The sequence below is a fragment of the Coregonus lavaretus genome, assembly GCF_964263955.1.
Source record: "Coregonus lavaretus genome assembly, chromosome: 34".
NCBI lineage: Eukaryota > Metazoa > Chordata > Actinopteri > Salmoniformes > Salmonidae > Coregonus > Coregonus lavaretus.
Window position 1 is genome coordinate 13,518,697 of NC_140021.1, and position 17,379 is coordinate 13,536,075.

A 17,379-nucleotide genomic window follows, 5' to 3' on the forward strand; every position below is an offset into this window, starting at 1 on the left:
ATTTGACCCCTCTGCAAAACATGACTTAGTACTTGGTGGCAAAACCCTTGTTGGCAATCACAGAGGTCAGACGTTTCTTGTAGTTGGCCACCAAGTTTGCACATGTCTCAGGAGGGATTTTGTCCCACTCCTCTTTGCAGATCTTCTCCAAGTCATTAATGTTTCGAGGCTGACGTTTGGCAACTCGAACCTTCAGCTCCCTCCACAGATTTTCTATGGGATTAAGGTCTGGAGACTGGCTAGGCCACTCCAGGACCTTAATGTGCTTCTTCTTGAGCCACTCCTTTGTTGCCTTGGCCGTGTGTTCAGGGGATCAAATACTTATTTCCCTCACTGTATATATATACACACATACAGTAGTAATGCTCTTTACACATTGTAATCTACATAGTGAGAATATACTACCTGTAGAAATACACTGGGTAAATATCAAATAGCATTTTTGCCATACAGTGCCCTACTGTTGGCTAAAGCCACGTTGTGCACTACATCCGGAATGTATTCAGTGCACTACATGAGGAATAGGGTGCCATTTGAGATGCAGCCTAGTGTCGTGTGTTTACTCCCAGGTGATGGCCAGCATCTTGCAGCTCAGCTCCCACAGTTTCTGGGCCAAGTCGTCATCAGAGGCTATCCTGGAGCACCTCGCAGGTGCACAGTCACTGTTCACACACAAACACAATGAGTGTCAATGAGCAGGTATACAATAACTTACCTGATTAACACTGTAAGTTACACTTTCACAAAATCTAACAGTATGTGCGTGCATGCGTGTGTGTGTGTACCTGTAGTATCCTCCACTCTCCTTCTCCAGTCCTGGCTCCACAGCACAGTATATGGAGGTCTGAGCTCCCTCTACAGCGGACTTAGTGAATGGCCGGAACACCTTGACCGCTACCTGGACAGGACTGTTCAGGTGTCTCCACAGTTCTGACTGGACCACGCCCGGATGGAGGGAGAACACACTCACACCAGTGCCTGCACACAACACACATAAACTGGACGTTCAGTCGTGTCATGATGAGTAGTAGGAACAAGTTGCTTCTAGCCACTGTTACAGGGTCAGATATTTGATCAATCTTAGGTTTGTAGGTATACAGGGTTATCCATAGATCATCTAATTCTGAGTAGCTAACAGAGGAGGTTTGAGAGAGTCTTCAAGTTGGAGAAACTAACATGCAGTGGCCTAAATGAACAAAGTCCATTTCAGAGTTCATGGAGGGTGCTTTGGAGCGAAAACATGACATGGTCTATATGAGGGATCTTAACAGGACGCAGTCTATGTGTGGGACACAGTACAGTATCCTGTTATTAATACACACACACAGAGGTGACTACATTAAACATCCTGTGGAGATTATGAGGAAGAGGAAATGTTTTGAGTCAACTCCCATTCTCCAGTTCGGCCATTGTCGGACATGGCTGTCGAGTGCAGCTCTTACCCTGCAGTCGTTTGGCCAGTGAGCGTGTGCAGAGGACATTGGCCAGTTTGCTCTGTCCATAGGCCTTGACCTGGTCGTAGCTCTTCTCACTGTTGATGTCGTCCAGTCTCATGCTGGTCCAGGTGTGAGCCACTGACGACACGTTAATGATGCGGGCTGGCGCCGAGCGCTTAATCAGGTCCAACAACAGGTTGGTCATCAGGAAGTGACCTACAGGAAGTCAGAGGTTAGGGAAGGATCAATGAACTGTGTGTGTGCGTTCTTTCTGGCAAATGTGCATGTTGTCAGGGTGTGTGTGTGTGTGTGTGTGTGTGTGTGTGTGTGTGTGTGTGTGTGTGTGCGTGTGCGTGTGCGCGCGTGCATGCATAAGAATGTTTATGTTATCTGTAAGACTGGGAATGAACTGTCCTTAATTCTGTCCTCTTCAGTATGAATAGTTCATCAGTGTGTGTATATTTACGGACCAAGGATGTATGGCGAGAATTCAAACAGTTTTTACAGAAACTGAACTTCAGCAAAAGTCACAGACTCACTTCCATTCAAATCAGATTGAATTTCCGTCCTAATCTGTGACTGCTAATAGCTTTACTGCCGGAGACAGAGAGCAATTACTACAGCCATGTAAGGTAGCCCCTAATTAGTTCTCCATTTAGGAAGGAAATAGGGGCTAATATACCATGTTAGCCTGCTTAAGAACATGCCTGCACTGATTTAATCTAGCTAATCTGATAACACAGATACACACGAGTAGGCCTAGTGTGTGTATATATACAGTGGGGAAAAAATTATTTAGTCAGCCACCAATTGTGCAAGTTCTCCCACTTAAAAAGATGAGAGAGGCCTGTAATTTTCATCATAGGTACACGTCAACTATGACAGACAAATTGAGATTTTTTTTTCCAGAAAATCACATTGTAGGAGTTTTAATGAATTTATTTGCAAATTATGGTGGAAAATAAGTATTTGGTCACCTACAAACAAGCAAGATTTCTGGCTCTCACAGACCTGTAACTTATTCTTTAAGAGGCTCCTCTGTCCTCCACTCGTTACCTGTATTAATGGCACCTGTTTGAACTTGTTATCAGTATAAAAGACACCTGTCCACAACCTCAAACAGTCACACTCCAAACTCCACTATGGCCAAGACCAAAGAGCTGTCAAAGGACACCAGAAACAAAATTGTAGACCTGCACCAGGCTGGGAAGACTGAATCTGCAATAGGTAAGCAACTTGGTTTGAAGAAATCAACTGTGGGAGCAATTATTAGCAAATGGAAGACATACAAGACCACTGATAATCTCCCTCGATCTGGGGCTCCACGCAAGATCTCACCCCGTGGGGTCAAAATGATCACAAGAACGGTGAGCAAAAATCCCAGAACCACACGGGGGGACCTAGTGAATGACCTGCAGAGAGCTGGGACCAAAGTAACAAAGCCTACCATCAGTAACACACTACGCCGCCAGGGACTCAAATCCTGCAGTGCCCAGACGTGTCCCCCTGCTTAAGCCAGTACATGTCCAGGCCCGTCTGAAGTTTGCTAGAGTGCATTTGGATGATCCAGAAGAGGATTGGGAGAATGTCATATGGTCAGATGAAACCAAAATATAACTTTTTGGTAAAAACTCAACTCGTCGTGTTTGGAGGACAAAGAATGCTGAGTTGCATCCAAAGAACACCATACCTACTGTGAAGCATGGGGGTGGAAACATCATGCTTTGGGGCTGTTTTTCTGCAAAGGGACCAGGACGACTGATCCGTGTAAAGGAAAGAATGAATGGGGCCATGTATCGTGAGATTTTGAGTGAAAACCACCTTCCATCAGCAAGGGCATTGAAGATCAAACGTGGCCGGGTCTTTCAGCATGACAATGATCCCAAATACACCGCGCGGGCAACGAAGGAGTGGCTTCGTAAGAAGCATTTCAAGGTCCTGGAGTGGCCTAGCCAGTCTCCAGATCTCAACCCCATAGAAAATCATTGGAGGGAGTTGAAAGTCCGTGTTGCCCAGCGACAGCCCCAAAACATCACTGCTCTAGAGGAGATCTGCATGGAGGAATGGGCCAAAATACCAGCAACAGTGTGTGAAAACCTTGTGAAGACTTACAGAAAACGTTTGACCTGTGTCATTGCCAACAAAGGGTATATAACAAAGTATTGAGAAACTTTTGTTATTGAACAAATACTTATTTTCCACCATAATTTGCAAATAAATTCATAAAAAATCCTACAATGTGATGTTCTGGATTTTTTTTCCCTAATTTTGTCTGTCATTGTTGACGTGTACCTATGATGAAAATGACAGGCCTCTCTCATCTTTTTAAGTGGGAGAACTTGCACAATTGGTGGCTGACTAAATACTTTTTTTCTCCACTGTATATATACACTGCTCAAAAAAATTAAGGGAACACTTAAACAACACAATGTAACTCCAAGTCAATCACACTTCTGTGAAATCAAACTGTCCACTTAGGAAGCAACACTGATTGACAATAAATGTCACATGCTGTTGTGCAAATGGAATAGACAACAGGTGGAAATTATAGGCAATTAGCAAGACACCCCCAATAAAGAAGTGGTTCTTCAGGTGGTGACCACAGACCACTTCTCAGTTCCTATGCTTCCTGGTTGATGTTTTGTTCACTTTTGAATGCTGGCGGTGCTTTCACTCAAGTGGTAGCATGAGACGGAGTCTACAACCCACACAAGTGGCTCAGGTAGTGCTGCTCATCCAGGATGGCACATCAATGCGAGCTGTGGCAAGAAGGTTTGCTGTGTCTGTCAGCATAGTGTCCAGAGCATGGAGGCGCTACCAGGAGACAGGCCAGTACATCAGGAGACGTGGAGGAGGCAGTAGGAGGGCAACAACCCAGCAGCAGGACCACTACCTCCGCCTTTGTGCAAGGAGGAGCAGGAGGAGCACTGCCAGAGCCCTGCAAAATGACCTCCAGCAGGCCACAAATGTGCATGTGTCTGCTCAAACGGTCAGAAACAGACTCCATGAGGGTGGTATGAGGGCCCGACGTCCACAGGTGGGGTTTGTGCTTACAGCCCAACACCGTGCAGGACGTTTTGCATTTGCCAGAGAACACCAAGATTGGCAAATTCGCCACTGGCGCCCTGTGCTCTTCACAGATGAAAGCAGGTTCACACTGAGCACGTGACAGACTTGACAGAGTCTGGAGACGCCGTGGAGAACGTTCTGCTGCCTGCAACATCCTCCAGCATGACCGGTTTGGCGGTGGGTCAGTCATGGTGTGGGGTGGCATTTCTTTGGGGGGGCCGCACAGCCCTCCATGTGCTCGCCAGAGGTAGCCTGACTGCCATTAGGTACCCCTTGATCCTCAGACCCCTTGTGAGACCATATGCTGGTGCGGTTGGCCATGGGTTCCTCCTGATGCAAGACAATTCTAGACCTCATGTGGCTGGAGTGTCAGCAGTTCGTGCAAGAGGAAGGCATTGATGCTATGGACTGGCTCGCCCATTCCCCAGACCTGAATCCAATTGAGCACATCTGGGACATCATGTCTCGCTCCATCCACCAACGCCACGTTGCACCACAGACTGTCCAGGAGTTGGCGGATGCTTTAGTCCAGGTCTGGGAGGAGATCCCTAAGGAGACCATCCGCCACCTCATCAGGAGCATGCCCAGGCGTTGTAGGGAGGTCATACAGGCACGTGGAGGCCACACACACTACTGAGCATCATTTTGACTTGTTTTAAGGACATTACATCAAAGTTGGAGCAGCCTGTAGTGTGGTTTTCCACTTTAATTTTGAGGGTGACTCCAAATCCAGACCTCCATGGGTTGATACATTTGATTTCCATTGATAATTTTTGTGTGATTGTGTTGTCAGCACATTCAACTATGTAAAGAAAAAAGTATTTAATAAGAATATTTCATTCATTCAGATCTAGGATGTGTTGTTTAAGTGTTCCCTTTATTTTTTTGAGCAGTGTATATATATACATACAGTACCAGTCAAAGTTTGGACACCCCTTACCATTCAGGGGTTTTTCTTTATTTTTACATTGTAGAATAATAGTGAAGACATCAAAACTATGAAATAACACATATGGAATTATGTAGTAACCAAATAAGTGTTAAACAAATCAAAATAAATTTTATATTTGAGATTCTACAAATAGCCACTCTTTGCCTTGATGACAGCTTTGCACACTCTCGGCATTCTCTCAACCAGCTTCTTTTCCTTCATTCTGTCATCCGACTCATCCCAAACCATCTCAATTGGGTTGAGGTCGGGGGATTGTGGAGGCCAGGTCATCTGATGCAGCACTCCATCACTCTCCTTCTTGGTAAAATAGCCCTTACATAGCCTGGAGGCGTGTGGGTCATTGTCCTGTTGAAAATCAAATGATAGTCCCACTAAGCACAAACCAGATGGGATGGCTTATCACTGCAGAATACTGTGGTAGCCATGCTGGTGAAGTGTGCTTTGAATTCTAAATAAATCACAGACAGTGTCACCAGCAAAGCACCCCCACACCAGAACACCTCCTCCTCCGTGCTTTACGGTGGGAAATACACATGCGGAGATCATCCGTTCACCCACACCGTGTCTCACAAAGACATGGCGGTTTGAACCAAAAATCTCAAATTTGGACTCCAGACCAAAGGACACATTTCCACCGGTTTAATGTCAATCAGTCGTGTTTCTTGGCCCAAGCAGGTCTCTTCTTATTTGTGTCCTTTAGTAGTGGTTTCTTTGCAGCAATTCGACCATGAAGGCCTGATTCACACAGTCTCCTCTGAACAGTTGATGTTGAGATGTGTATGTTACTTGAACTCTGTGAAGCATTTTTTTGGGCTGCAATTTCTGAGGCTGGTAACTCTAATGAACTTATCCTCTGCAGCAGAGGTAACTCTGGGTCTTCCATTCCTGTGGCGGTCCTCATGAGAGACAGTTTCATCATAGCGCTTGATGGTTTTTGCGACTGTACTTGAAGAAACTTTCAAAGTTCTTGAAATGTTCTGGATTGACTGACCTTCATGTCTTAAAGAAGTGATGGACTGTCGTTTCTCTTTGCTTATTTGAGCTGTTCTTGGCATAATATGGACTTGGTCTTTTACCAAATAGGGCTACCTTCTGTATACCCCACCTACCTTGTCACAACACAACTGATTGGCTCAAACGCATTAAGAAGGAAAGAAATTCCACAAAGTAACTTTTAAGAAGGCACGCCTGTTAATTGAAATGCATTCCAGGTGACTACCTCATGAAGCTGGTTGAGAGAATGCCAAGAGTGTGCAAAGCTGTCATCAAGGCAAAGGGTGGCTATTTGAAGAATCTCAAATATAACATATATTTTGATTTGTTTAACACTTTTGTAGTTACTACATGATTCCATATGTGTTATTTCATGGTTTTGATGTCTTCACTATTATTCTACAATGTAGAACATTTTACAAATAAAGAAAAACCCTTGAATGAGTAGGTGTGTCCAAACTTTTGACTTTTGAGTGGGGAGAACAAGTATTTGATACACTGCCGATTTTGCAGGTTTTCCTACTTACAAAGCATATAGAGGTCTGCAATTTTTGACATAGGTACACTTCAACTGTGAGAGACTGAATCTAAAACAAAAATCCAGAAAATCACATTGTATGATTTTTAAGTAATTAATTTGCATTTTATTGCATGACATAAGTATTTGATACATCAGAAAAGCAGAACTTAATATTTGGTACAGAAACCTTTGTTTGCAATTACAGAGATCATACGTTTCCTGTAGGTCTTGACCAGGTTTGCACACACTGCAGCAGGGATTTTGGCCCACTCCTCCATACAGACCTTCTCCAGATCCTTCAGGTTTTGGGGCTGTCGCTGGGCATTACGGACTTTCAGCTCCCTCCAAAGATTTTCTATTGGGTTTAGGTCTGGAGACTGGCTAGGCCACTCCAGGACCTTGAGATACTTCTTACGGAGCCACTCCTTAGTTGCCCTGGCTGTGTGTTTCGGGTCGTTGTCATGCTGGAAGACCCAGCCACGACCCATCTTCAATGCTCTTACTGAGGGAAGGAGGTTGTTGGCCAAGATCTCGCGATACATGGCCCCATCCATCCTCCCCTCAATACGGTGCAGTCGTCCTGTCCCCTTTGCAGAAAAGCATCCCCAAAGAATGATGTTTCCACCTCCATGCTTCACGGTTGGGATGGTGTTCTTGGGGTTGTACTCATCCTTCTTCTTCCTCCAAACACGGCGAGTGGAGTTTAGACCAAAAAGCTATATTTTTGTCTCATCAAACCACATGACCTTCTCCCATTCCTCCTCTGGATCATCCAGATGGTCATTGGCAAACTTCAGACGGGCCTGGACATGCGCTGGCTTGAGCAGGGGGACCTTGCGTGCGCTGCAGGATTTAAATCCATGACGGCGTAGTGTGTTACTAATGGTTTTCTTTGAGACTGTGGTCCCAGCTCTCTTCAGGTCATTGACCAGGTCCTGCCGTGTAGTTCTGGGCTGATCCCTCACCTTCCTCATGATCATTGATGCCCCACGAGGTGAGATCTTGCATGGAGCCCCAGACTGAGGGTGATTGACCGTCATCTTGAACTTCTTCAATTTTCTAATAATTGGGCCAACAGTTGTTGCCTTCTCACCAAGCTGCTTGCCTATTGTCCTGTAGCCCATCCTAGCCTTGTGCAGGTCTACAATTGTATCCCTGATGTCCTTACACAGCTCTCTGGTCTTGGCCATTGTGGAGAGGTTGGAGTCTGTTTGATTGAGTGTGTGGACAGGTGTCTTTTATACAGGTAACAAGTTCAAACAGGTGCAGTTAATACAGGTAATGAGTGGAGAACAGGATGGCTTCTTAAAGAAAAACTAACAGGTCTGTGAGAGCCGGAATTCTTACTGGTTGGTAGGCGATCAAATACTTATGTCATGCAATAAAATGCAAATTATTTACTTAAAAATCATACAATGTGATTTTCTGGATTTTTGTTTTAGATTCCGTCTCTCACAGTTGAAGTGTACCTATGATAAAAATTACAGACCTCTACATGCTTTGTAAGTAGGAAAACCTGCAAAATCGGCAGTGTATCAAATACTTGTTCTTCCCACTGTATATAGCTTAATAAGTAATGGAACGTTGAATCGTCTAGGGGTTTTTCCCTTCCCACTACCAGCTTACTATGGGGAAGGGTTTAAGCTTTGGTTGCACCTCAGCATTTTATGGCAAATGCATTATGAAAGGGGCTACATGAATACAAGTTGATTGATTGATTTATCTTACCCAGGTGGTTGACTCCAAACTGCATCTCGAAGCCGTCCTTGGTCTTAGAGTAGGGACACATCATGATGCCAGCGTTGTTGATCAGGATATTAACTTGCTTCTCCTCTGCAAACACAAGAAAAACAGTCACTGCAAAAGCTTTCCCTCCCTCCAGCTATCTATCCATCCATCCATCCATCCATCCATTCCTATACCCTGAATGTTACATACCTTTGTTAATCAGCTCAGCGAACTCTCTGATAGACTTGGTGTCAGACAGATCCAGTTTGTGAATGACAATGTTTTCATTTCCACAATCTTCTGTGATCTCTTTCCTGGCGCCCTCCGCCTTCTCCATGTCTCTACACGCCATGATGATGCGAGCACCTGAGAGGGGGTTCAGAGAGGTCAGAGGTTACACATAGGCAGGTCATAAGGTTAATAGCACACGGGAGGACAAATGTGAAAGATGTTCATTTGTGTTTAAAATCCCTGCACATCATAGGATGGTCGTTCTCTACAGTTTAACTAAATATCATAGAAATCTCTAAAAACACAAGCTTAATATCTCAGTTTACACAATATTTAACTGTTCATTTCACAGTGTTTCTCATCTTCACTTGGCAAACAATGTACTGCTTATCCTATTTTAATGAGCCCAGCCCTGCTGAGAGGGCCTATGAGTACACACACACACACACACACACACACACACACACAATAGCTGTGGTGGCCCAGTAATTATGGAATAGAAAGCGTCATTATTCCATGGGAGCGTTCCGTCTGGAAGCTATCAAAGTGCTTTTGTTCCCCTCTCTTTGCTCCGATGTGGGAATCGGAATTGTTTCCCAAATTCCCTGGCAGAGCAGCCAATCAAAATTAAAACACAAACGATAAACAAACAATTAAGAGGAAAGTTAGAGTTTGAGTTGAGCCAATCGCACACACAGTGATGATCCAGGGGGATTTTATGCTGACAGCGTTTATTTGTTCCACATGGGTGAGTAGTGTGTGTGTATGTGTGCATTGGACACTGCAAAGTTTATTTTTTATCTAGCTGTTGTTTACAGTACATAATTAACACATTTAGTGATTCTATTTTGTTATACCGTCACAGCAATTTTCATTGAGTTAAATTAAAATATACATCAACATTTTAAATTACACAAAAGTGAGTTGAAGGACAGAGGAAGGTAACTTGAGGATTCTAGTTTCAGATCTTTAAGTAAAAGACTGTTTTCCAGTAAGCCAGGAAATAGAACGTGATGCATGCAAGGCTTTGTCTTGGCCCGGCCTGTCTAAAAAAAGACAACCAAATCTCAATTTACCCTATTGGTTATACAATTACATTGATAATTTAATATAACCACTCTCTTTCATTTATTTCCTCTAGCCTACTTCTTGACATCGTAAAGTATGATCAATATTTCCTCATATAACAAATTACTTTAGGAAATAAAATGACAGACAGTTATGAATCTTTCGTTCCCAGCTCTAACCTCAGTCGTGAATGAGTGAAACGTCATTCTGATAACGTCTTTTAACAGAGCCCCGATGCTTGCAATACACACACATATTCACACTCACACACAAACACAAACGGTTGTGTTTTGTAAGAGGAAGTTGGTTCCACACAGAGCTTTTCAAGTGCAGCCAACGGAACAAATCAGACCACGTACACAGAACCAGCTTTAATCTCCCTCTGTGTGTGTGCATGCATGTGTGTGTGTGTGTGTGTGTGCGTGCCCCATCGCATGCAAAGGACGGATGGTTAACGGTCTACTCTGACAATGCCCTCTCTGTCTTCACCTCTCCTGGATCCTTATTGACTGCTACTGAGAATATCATTAGGCTAAAGGCGCCCACACACTAGGTTTAGAAAAAAGAAAATGGCTTTAAAAAAAATAAACATAAAAAATGTGTCCCTCTTGAGACACCATAGCAACAACATAGCCTTCCTCAAAATAGTCCGAATTAATCTAAGATAAATCAAGAAATCTGTAATTAATTTGGACGTTTTTGCCAAGGAGGTCTTCTTCACACAATTTTACATCGAACTAAGATGTTTGGTGCAGCATTTCTCAAGTGAAAAAATGTGAATGAAAATTAGTCGTCTCGTTGAATGACAACAAATACTTAATTGAAGAATCTTGTCCATAGTTCCCACTCCGACAAGGAGTAGTACTGTTGACCAATCACCGGCGAAGGGGAGTAGACTTCGGCTTCTGTGTTTGTGCGTGTGTTTGTGTGTGTGTTTGTTTAAATATCCTTGTGGGTACCAGAAGTGCTCACAAGGATAGTAAAACAAGGAACATTTGGACAAGTGGGGACATTTTGCCGGTCCCCACAAGGAAAAAGGCTATTTTAGGCTTAGGGGTTAGGTTTAGGGTTAGGGTTACAAATAGGGTTAGGGTTAGAATTAAGGTTAGGGTTAGGAGTTACAGTTAGGTTTAGGGTGAGGCGTTGGGGAAAACATTATTTTGGATGGGAATCAATTATTTGGTCCCCACAACGATAGCAATACAAAACTGTGTGTGTGTTTTCTCTACCTCTCTTGGCCAGGTCCCTGGCTGTCTCTTTGCCAATGCCAGTGTTAGCTCCTGTGATGATGACAGTCTGACCATCCAGACGCACGTCACATGACCAGCGGCCACAGAAGAAGTTCCTGACAGAGTCAGATACACACAGCAAGAGTCAAATACACAATCAACACAGTCAATCAACACAGTCAATCAACACAGTCAACCAACACAGAGTTAAACACAGTAGAAATCGTTTCGGGGATGTGGTAAAACAGCTTATTACAGAGACAGGAAATGTAGTGATATTACAACATAACGCAACAGCATACATATTACACACATAAGACACACGACATTACTCTGACACCCAGAGCAGACAACAAACAGAATGTCAACTTAACGTAGATGTCAGCAAGTCAATGAAGTAACTAGCTACTAGTAAGAATACCAGCTTAAGCACGGAACCACATTATAAAATATAAATACTTAGTTTTATGATTAACTGTAGATAAGTGAAAAAGATTATGATCTTCTATGGAGCATAAGACTAGATTAAATATTACAGATAGATGGAAATAATTCAATAGATCGGCTATCAAAACTGGATAAATAATATTGTTTTAGTGAAAACCAATAATAAAATGTGTTATGAAGTAGAAATATGTTTTTGTTTTAATTTACTTTAATATGATATAGACTAGGCCATGGGTCTCCAACCCTGTTCCTGGAGAGCTACCCTCCTGTAAGTTTTTGCTCCAACCCCAGTTATAACTGACCTGGTTCAGTTTATCAACCGGCTAGTTATTAGAATCAGGTGTGCTAGATTAGGGTTGGAGTGACTCTAGCACTCCAGGAACAGGGTCGGAGAGCCCTGGACTAGTCTAATAGCAATTTAATATCAGTACCCTATAGTGGTAACAACAATTTGCTCAATGTTTCATAGTTACAACAGTAATAACAGTTCAAATTTGAAAATAACATTAAAAATAACATAAAATAGTTCTGTATACTGAAAGAGAAAATGACTGCCACCATAGCATCTTTGTTTTTCCCAATATAAATAGTAATTGACCTACCTGATTGAATGCATTCCTTTCCCAGTGAACAAACTTTCTCCTCAACACCTCAAGTTCATCTAAACAAGAGTTTCCTATCGACCCAAGGTTTTATCAACGGATACATTCCTCAGCGTTGCAGCCCGCACACCCGACGTCTGTCACACTATGGGTGTGTTCCAGCCCGTCTTTGTGCTGCGCAAATAATATTTATTTTATTATTACCATAATATAGTAGTGGTTAATTGAGAACTGGTTATGGTTGTCTGTTTGAACAATGGTTAAATGAATGACTTAAGAAAATAGTTTAACTTATTCTCCAGATGTTGTGAGATCTTACAATATATGCGCAGCATGACTATGTTGAATTACTGTCTCGAACTGATGACTGCTCAGGGGTCCTCTCTGACCAATTTCCCCATGAGTGGAGTGAGATTTAGGTCAGTGCGCACCAGACGATGTGATAAATGAGGCGCTCGAAGTTGATTCAGTGGAATTATTGCCTTTTATCGGATCCGTTCAGTTTTTTTAACAATTCTGAGATAGCCTACTGGTAGCCAATTCAGGTTTTGTAAAGGCCTAGCCCACAATGTGTGTTCCTTTTCCCTAGAATATAAAAGGACACTAAACGAATTGGTTTATTATGGCAGTTGACATTACTACTCGTTTCGCCCTGAACAAGGTAGGCACACCTTGACAGTCAGAGAACAAATGTTTACAAACTATATTTCCTTGTTCAAATAATATAACTTTCATTTCCTGGAAAAATCTGGCCCACACATCCTGAGTGACTAACAACGTTTGTGAGACGCGGTTAACAGAGTATCCTGTAGAAAACTCACAACCTTTCCTTTTTATAATCCGAGGTTCAATTGGCTACATCATCATCATCATTTTCTACCGCTGTTATGCTATGTCAGTGAGCAGATTGAGCGCTCATTTTAAGACTTCGTCTTGTAGTCTGAAGCTTTGGCCACTAGATGTCCCCATAGGCCAATTTTAGTGATACTTGTCAGACCTCTTAAATCGTGTTCTAATAGATAATTTCTGTAGAGAAAGCTATTGCTGGTCTAAATAATTGTTAGAAAGCCTAAATTATTCCCAACAAGAAAAGGCAACAGACTGTTGGTACAGCATTTGATAGCATTTTACTTTCTCCAGAAAGCTCAGGAATCGAAGACGTAAAAACAGAAGAGAAATACATGATTTAGCTTAACTGAATATATGACATATAGCTTTCCTTGACCAGTCTCAGATAGTTTACTGACAGCAACAGTCTCTCAATATTCTAGAACCTGTCTGTACCACTTCCACCTATGCTCACCATCAGCCCCATCATACATCACCTGTCTGTCTCCCTCTTCACATTGTACCATCACATTTATCATTTGACATAGTAGGACTTATGACAGCAATATTTTTGCAGTATTTGGCGTGACAGAAAGAAGCAATTTGGTGTAAAGATAGTATTATTGTATGTCTGTTCATCTCCAGCAGATGCCCAGTAGATGACAGCTAACAGCCCAGAGTTTGAGAGCGGTGCCTTCATCACTACCAGCCCTGGCACTCACTGCCTGTGCACACTCACTGAGAGAGAGAGAGAGAGAGAGAGAGAGAGAGAGAGAGAGAGAGAGAGAGAGAGAGAGATAAATAATTATTTTAGTTTACACCCTTCTTTCAGGGGTAATCAAGTACAGTACAGGTTAGTGTTCAGGGTCAGGGATGAGAGGTGAAAGGTCACTGACCTGTAGTAACCCCCAGAGGTGAGTTCAGAATCAGGGGTCAGGATGCAGTACAGAGTGGTTTGGGCTCCTTCTGCTGGTGTCTTGAGGAAGTAGTTGAACTTCTTAAGCATGACCTGTAGGGGGCGCTTTATGTGACGCATCAGATCAGTGTTCACTACCCCCGGGTGCACTGCATAGGCTGTCACACCTAGAACTGTTAATACACACACACACACAAACACAAACACACACACACACGCACACACACACACACACACACACACACACACACACACACACACACACACACAAACACAAACACATACATTGTCCAAGTACTCAGGGCATCTTTGCTCTATTTCCAACCACAGAGTGATGGTGGTTAAGACATGAGACACTCGCACTGGTGTACGCTTAGATCCATTCTCTACAGGATGCTGCAGGGTGAACACACACGCATGGAAACACATACACCCATACCCACCCGCGGTCCTCTTGGCCAGCTCTCTAGTGAACAGTATATTAGCCAGTTTGCTCTGGACATAGGCCTTGACAGGGTGGTATTCCTTCTCACTGTTCAGGTCCTCAAAGTGGATCCTGCCCATGGTGTGGGCCGATGAAGACACAGTGATGACACGGGAGGGGGCAGAGTGCTTCAGCAGATCCAATAGGAGGAAAGTCAGAAAGAAGTGACCTGGAAAAGGGAAACAGGAAGTAGTTAATATGGATAGGTTTCAATCAATGGCAATCAATCAGTGATAATATCTTCTCTTTATGTGGCAATGGAAAAAAGTGTTGCTTGCAGTCTTGTTAATAAACCAGATGTTTTGCCTCGTACCCAGGTGGTTGACTCCAAGCTGCATCTCGTATCCATCCACAGTGGTGCTGTAGGGACAGATGGCCACGCCTGCATTGTTGATCAGGAAGTGAAGCACCTTCTCCGCTAGGGAACAAAAAGAGTCAGAACGCCTCTTTATCGGAACCCTGACAGTATGGTATTTAATAGGTTTTACATTATATGGTGTTGTTTGTGTGTGTTTTAACCCACTGTTGTAGATGTTTTCAGCAAATTCACAGATGGACTTGGTGTCAGCGAGGTCCAGCTTCCTGGCTTCCACCTTGGCCCCTCCCATTTCCCTGACTATGTCACTGACCGCTAGCTCCGCATTCTCCATGTCCCTGCAGGCCAGGATGACACGTGCACCTAGAGAAAGAGAAACCCTTTTTTATTCAATTATCTTTACACTTACAAAAAGTATCAAACTACCATACTGTCCATGATGTCTAGCACATTTCTGACACTTCAGTAGCCTGTAAAACTCCCGGCATATACACTGCAATGCACCACCACTGGTTCCTACCTCTCTCATTAATAATATACCCCTAAAGTCATCTTTCCATAGAGGGGTCATATTAGTGTGTAGCCCAAACTGTTCGGACGCTACAGACAGAGGTTGGCAGATCGGCGGTACCGACTTCAGTCCAGTGACGATTGTGGGGCTCAGAGTCTCGTCTTTCCATAGAGGGGTCATAATAGTTTGGATGCTACAGACGTTTTCGTGAGAAGACCAATTTTCGAAATGTCTCATGATCTGACAAACACTGCTGTAGCACTGCCACATTTCACCGCAGATGCAGAAGGCCGACATCGGAGGATGTGGTGGATTGAGACGCAACCCATGTGTCTAGCTTAAACAGACAGATCTTTATGGGGATGTTTTTATTATGCTAATTTGATTTCCACGAGGGGCGCAGATATCGACTGTAAGGAAGAGAAGGGAAGCAATAGAATATAGAGGAAGAGAATTGAAGATGGTATGGTCTACCTCTCTTGGCCAGGTCCATGGCGGTCTCCTTGCCGATGCCAGTGTTAGCTCCCGTCACGATCGCAGTTTTCCCGTCCAGACGAACGTCAGACGACCAGCGCTTAGTAATTAGGGACCTTGAAAAAGAGAGAACTGATATGATAAACAAATAAACTGTTTGACATTTGTTGTTGATATTGACTGGAACAACACAATTAATTACATTAATATTAACAGCATAAATGTTGAATTCAAGTTATTTTCTCTCTGATGTCCTTACATCTATTTACAGTAGCACCATAGGGATTGGTTTTACCTGATCTTTTCCATCTCTGTTTTTTCTGATAGAAAACTGATATCCTCTGGGGAGACTTCAGAAATCCCCTCTTCAACCAGTCTGTCTTTCTGTCTTTTCTCCAACTGATGTGTTGGAGGAAGCTGTGTTGAGACTCTTATGTGTGTGTGTGTGTCATGCCTCCAAATTCTTAACGGACTATTGATAGGCTCCAGATAAACCATTCTTTCATCAGGGGAGAGCTGTATCTAATTCATTAGTGTGTCATAGAGAAACTCTTTCTTACAAAATGTGTATCTGAATAGTAACAGTATTCTGTGATAAGTAGAAATGTGGAGGGAGTTAGTCAAGAGAGATATCCAGCCGTAGGCTCCTCCTATTAGTGGGCCACCATGTTTTATCCTGACCATGTGACTTGACTGTGAAATCCTAGTGTCACATGTATGGTCAGTAAAAACCCAGGTCCCTACATAAGAATGGAGTCTCACACTTCCATACAGGTTCTGTTTCACCTCAGGTGTAATTCAAGCCTGTCTAAACAGCAGGTGAAGATATTCCACTTTCAGCATTTCTGTCTAAGAAGTTTCTGGTAGTTTCCAGGCGAGAACCTGTTGACCTGTGTCACCAGCAGCGAACCAGAACACTGCATCCCTACATGGAATGCAGTGTGTGTGTGTATGTGTGTGTGTATGTGTTTGTGTACAATACATGTAATACAAGTAATAAATCCTCCACTAGGTGGCAGCCTATCATAGTTTAGTGCCAATGTTCTCCAATACATTACCCTCTAAATCTACACACTCTCTATTCTTATGTTCTCTAGAAGCAGCTGAGTTGATGGCATCTGATGTAAACCATGTGCAGGCTAGTCATAACTTCCTGTTTTCACAGACAACAGAAAATACCCTCCTCTCCTGGTGGGCCTCTGGTTCCCAAGGGCACACACGCATGCACACTTGCACACAAACACAAACGACCCAAACCAGGCCCCAAATCAGCGTCGCCAGCCCTTCTCATGTGGTTTTAGAGAAAATAGCCCTATCCTAGATGCTACGCTAGCTAAACGTGGCCAATGCTACGTTGGCCCTATACTGGCAGCTATCTTGTGTGATAATGAAAGACTGTCAGTCTGTCTGTCTGTCTGCATTGGGACAGTGACAGAAACTGAAGCCCGGCCACATGTGTAATTAGTTCTGTTTTCCAGTCATTATGGCTCAGAGAGAAGATAAATAACTCTTCAATGTAATTACCAGATAGCAGACAGTAAACCATGGAATAACGGTAAGACTGCTGTCACAAAA

At 43.3% G+C, this 17,379-nt stretch overlaps 1 protein-coding gene across 3 annotated transcripts; it reads right to left on the reverse strand.

Moving 5' to 3' along the window:
• Positions 1 to 559: 559 nt before the first annotated feature.
• On the reverse strand, positions 560 to 16,199 carry LOC311109117 (retinol dehydrogenase 12; the record flags this gene model as incomplete). Of its 3 annotated transcripts, none has more annotated exons than XM_084151926.1 (7): positions 12,276 to 12,362; positions 11,227 to 11,342; positions 8,909 to 9,064; positions 8,699 to 8,803; positions 1,443 to 1,652; positions 786 to 978; positions 560 to 662 (listed from the first exon to the last, which is right to left on the reverse strand). In XM_084151926.1, exons 1-7 carry the CDS (start codon positions 12,287 to 12,289, stop codon positions 560 to 562), a joined length of 897 nt encoding a protein of 298 aa, XP_084008052.1. In that variant the 5' UTR covers positions 12,290 to 12,362. The 3 variants fall into 3 exon arrangements, with proteins under 3 accessions (XP_084008052.1, XP_084008054.1, XP_084008053.1); XM_084151927.1 differs by lacking the exons at positions 560 to 662; positions 786 to 978; positions 1,443 to 1,652; ... (2 more) ...; positions 11,227 to 11,342; positions 12,276 to 12,362 and adding exons at positions 13,382 to 13,841; positions 14,000 to 14,192; positions 14,463 to 14,672; ... (2 more) ...; positions 15,805 to 15,920; positions 16,100 to 16,199; XM_084151928.1 differs by lacking the exons at positions 11,227 to 11,342; positions 12,276 to 12,362 and adding an exon at positions 15,805 to 15,838.
• Between the last annotated feature and the right edge of the window lie 1,180 nt (positions 16,200 to 17,379).